General features: G+C 43.2%; 1 protein-coding gene across 1 annotated transcript; it reads left to right on the top strand.

Moving 5' to 3' along the window:
* Positions 1–3,034: 3,034 nt before the first annotated feature.
* Positions 3,035–4,012, top strand: LOC143037042 (serine/threonine-protein kinase Chk1-like). The gene has a single exon (XM_076205151.1). It carries the CDS (start codon positions 3,035–3,037, stop codon positions 4,010–4,012), a length of 978 nt encoding a protein of 325 aa, XP_076061266.1.
* The last annotated feature ends 1,676 nt before the right edge of the window (positions 4,013–5,688 follow it).

Here is a 5,688-nt window from a genome sequence, read left to right as displayed (position 1 = left end):
TCCCACTCATCCATCCACTCTCACTCCACCTTCCTCTCCCATTACTCCTTCCGTTCCCACATCCACTTCCACCCAACTCACCTTCTCTTTCCTCTCCTCTTTCCCTTCCCACTCCTCTCACTCCCATTTCCCCTCCAGCCACTCCTTCCACGTCAGTTTTGCAGCATAAACATGCTGAGCAGCCAGCCAGCATAGAGAGAAAACAAAGATTGCCGAAGCTGGAGCTTTGACCTCAAAACAATAAATCAGCAAAGACTCTGAAATAACACACACACACACACACACACACACACACACACACACACACACACACACACACACACACACACACACACACACATATTCATATATATATACATATATATATATATGTATATATATATACATATATATATATATGTATATATATATATATGTATATGCATATATATGTATGTATATATAATGTATATATATATATATAATATATATATATAATATATATATATATATATATATATATATATATATAATATATATATATATATATAACAGAAATATGAAATGTTTTGTTAGTGTGACATTATGGCCTGGTCCGGGGCATGATTCCCAATGGTTCTAGGTGTCTGCCACTTGTACTGACTGTCGTAGCATGAAGGGAAAAGGTGATGATTCCCGCCACGTGTACTCGTTAATTTTCGTCTCTTTATTTTTTCTTCATCTTTGTTCGCGCTGAGCGTCTATTTACATATCATGTCTTGTGTAGTCACAAACGATAATAATTTAATCTCTTAATACTTAGAAGACTTAAGTTACTTGAAGCCTTCAACTTTACGAAAGCTAATTGGAGTCTTCTTCTCTTTTCTTCAGCGGGTCTGAACCTTTTGGGTTCTACGATTTTATTTAATCGTAGACATCAAAGTTTTTATTTCAGAAGAGGGGCGAGGGTATTCTTCACACGATGGCCAAAAAAAAAAAAATGTAGAATACGGCACCGGATTAAAAGAATATGTAAAACAGAATAGAATAAAGAAATTATAAGATAAAATGAATAAAATCTACAAGTTTCGAGCTTGGTCAGCAGGTGAATGGAATCCATGGAGTAGTTTATATACAAATGCCTCAATTCCATTTATATAGTGGAGAGGGTAGTCGAATTAAAGTGGATTTTTTCCTCAAGAACAACAACAACTGCATCAGCAACAACAGCAACCGCAACAACAACAACAGCAACAACAATAATAACAACAACAACATCATCATCATCATCAACAACGACAACAACAACAACAACTATTACAACAGCAATAGCAACAACAACAAAAACTACAATGACAACAACAAAAGGAAGAAGAAGAAGAAGAATAGGAAGAAGAAGAAGAAGAAGAGGAGGAGGAGGAAGAAAAAGAAGATCAAGAAGAAGAAGAACAACAACAACATTACCATTAACAATAGGAGATCCCTGGTCTCATCGCTCCGCCACATTCAGTCACCTTTTACAACACCAAAGGAACACAGCTACGTTCCGCAGACCGATGAGGAAATTCCTGCGTTACCGGTTGGACGGGAACAGACACCGAGAGAGGCAATAACCGGGCGAGATCCGACTCCCGGATGCATCCGGGTTTTTTCTCCACTTAGGAGTCAGCAATAAAGCCTTACGCAGATCTATAGCCTAATTACAGTTATGTATGTTTGTGTGTGTTAGCGTGAGCGTGTGGTAGCTGCTGTGAGTTTGAGGGTAAGATACTCAATGCGTACATGTGCGTATATGTGCGTATGTGTGTGTGTGTGTGTGTGTGTGTGTGCGCGTGTGTGTGTATTTGTATGTGTGTGCGTGTGTGTATGTGGGTGTGTGTGTATGTGTGTGTACGTGTGTGCGTGTGTGTGCATGTGTGTGTGTGCGTGTATACGTGTGTGGGGGTATATGTGTGTGTGTGTGTGTGTGTGTGTGTGTGTGTGTGTGTGTGCGGGCGCGCGTGTGTACGTGTATGTGTGTGTGTGTACGTGCATGCGTGGGCGTGTGTGTGTGCGTGCGTGTGCATGTGTGTGCGTGTGTACGTGTGTGTGTGCGTGTATGTGTGTGTGTGTGTATGTGTGTGTATGCTGGCGTGTTTCTGCGTTTCTGTGTATGTAGATTATTGCGTAAATGTGTTTTTGTTCATGTGGACATTTGTGCATATGTGCCTTTGTGTACTTATGTATTTATCTATGTGTGCATGTTTGTGAGTCAATTGGTCCTGGATCATGTGCTGGACTCCTGATTGACAGCATCTCGTGGACAATGGATGAAGCTCATATACTCGTATGTATGTATAATTGTGTATAAGTAGGTATGTCTATTTGTGTACGTTGATGTATTTGTGTGTACGTGTGTGAGTGTGTGTGTGTATGAGTGTGTGTGTGTGTGTGTGTGTGTGTGTGTGTGTGTGTGTGTGTGTGTGTGTGTGTGTGTGTGTGTGTGTGTGCTTAAATGCGTGTATGCCTGTATGTCTATATTTGGATATGTGTATAATTGTGTGTGTATTTGTGTGCGTAAATGTGTGCATGTCTGTATGTCTATATTTGGGTTTGGGTATGTGTATATTTGTGTGTTTATATGTGTGTGCGTGTGTGCGTGTGTGTGTGTATGCGTGTGCGTGTGTGTGTGTGTGTGTGTATATGAATGTGTGTGTGTGTGTGTGTGTGTATGTGCGTGTGTGTGTATGTGTGTGTGTGCGTGTTTGTGTGTGTGTGTGCGTGCGTGTGTGCATGTGTGTGTGTGTGTGTGTGTTTGTGTCTGTGCGTGTGTGTGTGCGTGCGTGTGTGCATTGTGTGTGTGTGTGTGTGTGTGTGTGTGTGTGTGTGTGTGTGTGTGTGTGTGTGTGTGTGTGTGTGTGTGTGTGTGTGTGTGTGTGTGTGTGTATTTACCTAGTTGTATTATACGAGAAGGGAGCTATGCTCGTGGTGAGTGGTGACCCATCTTTGTATCTCTCAGTATCAAGTTTTTTCTTAAAATCTACTGAGGGAAGCAAATGTCACGATATCTGTGATATGCGTTTGTTGTGTCTTGACCATGCTTGGATTTCAGGAAGAGTCTTTAGAATTGGGAATTTCAACCTTCAGCACAAGCACAATGACATCACACAGAACAAGTAAGACACCTCGAGTTTCGTCGAGAGCTGCAGGAAAAAGGAGACACTCCGAGGACGAAGAGAGAGTCTGCAAGAAGCCCAAAGTCCAGGAGGACATCCCCTCGAATGAGGATCCTGGAAACCTCTGGACCGAGGTTGAGTACCTTGGCGAAGGTAGCTTTGGCATCGTGACTCTTGTAAAGAACGCGGCAACGGGAGAACTTGCCGCCAGGAAATCGGTAGAAGTGACGACGGAACAGGACGAGCAAGAGCTCTTGATCCACAGGCGCCTCAGTCACGCCAACGTCGTCAGGCTGCTTTCCGCCGAACAAGAAGGGGCGGAAATGCACATTTACCTGGAGTTCGCGGCCGGAGGCGACCTTTCCGATGAGATCGGTCACAGTGGCATGGGCGAGGAACAAGCCCATTTCTACTTCGTGCAGCTCATCAGTGGCGTCGGATACCTTCACGCCCAGGGCATTGCACATCGCGATCTGAAGCCCAACAACCTCCTGCTGACCGAAGATCGCGTCTTGAAAATCGGCGACTTCGGACTTTCAGCAGAGTTCCTTTCCGGAGGAGAGGAGGTCATTCTGCGTGGTGCTTTCGGCACCCGCAACTATAAGGCCCCCGAAGTATTCTCTGGCAGGTACAGGGGAGCCCCCGCGGACCTCTGGTCCTGCGGAATAATCCTGGTGGAACTAATAACGGGCCGTACTCCCTGGCGAAGGGCAAGGCGACGAGACGGCGCCTACCACCAGTGGGTGCAACAACAGCACCTGAAAAAGATCGCCGACCCCAGCGCTCCTTCAAGCAGCGACACCTCAGTGGTGGCACTTATCGCTCATATTTTGACGCCAGACCCAAAGGAAAGGGCGACCCACGCTGACATAAGAGAAAGCGGGTGGTTCAAAAAATGAAGAATAACCACCAAACCGCATGGTTAAATTAAAACCAAAAATTAAAACGCCTAATTGGCCTTCTGTCTTGGGAAGGGATTCCCTCAGCTGAATAAATAACCAAAATGGCCTTCAAAGTCACTGAGAGCAACAAAGGAGTAAATATGTTTAACTGTGACTGCGAAAGGATTGCCGCACAATAAAAGAAAGTCATTGTTAGGTAGTGTGTGTGTGTGTATATCTGTGTGTGTGTGTGTGTGTGTGTGTGTGTGTATGAGTGTGTGTGTGTGTGTATGTCCATATGTGTGTGTATGTGCGTGTGTGTGTGTGTGTGCATGTGTTTGCACGTGTGTGTGTTTGTATGTGTGTGTGTGTGTGTATGCGTGTATGCGTGTGTGTATGTGTGTGTGTGTGTGTGTGTGTGTCGGTGTGTGTCTGTAAATTTATCCAATTGTAATACATAGTATAAAAGCTATGATCGTGAGTTGCTATGTTCTTCCATGGGTCAAACTTGGCTTCAATATCACAAATGTTTTCTGATTGTACATTTTCTTCTTCCTCTCTTTTATGTCTGTGTGTGTGTGTGTGCGTGTGTGTGTGTCCCTTACGTCTGTGCATGGCAACATACATACACATGGCTGAGCCTTACGGCCAAGTGCTTCTTCATTGACATTCATGACAAGCAAACAGGATCCACGGAAGACCTATTTGCTTCACAGACGGTTGTCTCGATCTCTACTATCACCGAAGTGGCAGGAACTAGGAGGAGACCTTCTTCCGGATTACCCAAGACTCTCTTCAGTTGAAGGAAGAGCCCGAGGTCTTCTTCACGAACTACCTCAAACCAGATTGTATATTTATTTGTTTATTTTCAATGTCTTCAACTTGCATTGCACATTAAGTCTCTTTCGTTTTCGAGATGGACCCACGAAGATGAATAGAAGAGTCTGACGGAAGTCATAATTGAAATCAGAAGTGTCACCAAGTTACGTTACAGGACATTTGGGACATTTATCTCCTTTTCCCTCTTGGCGACTGGCGACTTAGTTCAGTTCAAGGAGCCCTCCTGGCCAAGAGGGGTAAAAAAAATCTACATTTTATGCTGCACATCATTTTATTCAGACAAGAGAGGCTCTATAGGGTAAATAAAGTCTGTTAACTGCGGTTTCAGAGCACATTTCGGACGTTTCAGGCTCGTATACGAACTTCACTCGGACAAACCCTGTATTAGGTGGCTTATGAAAAAAAATATATTTTAAGTATGTGATTTATAAAGCACTACAGAAACAAGCGTGCGGTCGCTTCGTAAGCAGAATCAAGACTGACTCTGACGCCAAGCCACGCCACCAAGCTCAGACTTGGCGGGAAAAACATACACGCTTAATATAAACACTTGGTTCTCACAATGATACATTAAATATACAATAATAGATAAACAATATTACAAATACGTGTGTACAACACACAAGGAATACTATATGCCACCATTGCAACCTTGGGTGATTTTATTCAGTTTGGAGTGAAACCTCTACTTCAGGAGAGTTCTTAGCTAACAATATCGTAAATATACGACCACTAACGATTTCGTATCGTAAATACACAAATTAAGTAATTAAATAGCGGTCGCTCATGATATTGTAAGCATGCGATCACTTGCGATATCGTATATACACGATCACTAAAATTATCGTAGATAT

The sequence above is a fragment of the Oratosquilla oratoria genome, chromosome 21, assembly GCF_046742065.1.
Source record: "Oratosquilla oratoria isolate Oo_2021 chromosome 21, ASM4674206v1, whole genome shotgun sequence".
NCBI lineage: Eukaryota > Metazoa > Arthropoda > Malacostraca > Stomatopoda > Squillidae > Oratosquilla > Oratosquilla oratoria.
Note: the sequence above shows the minus strand (reverse complement) of the source record. Positions and strands in the feature narration are given on the sequence as shown.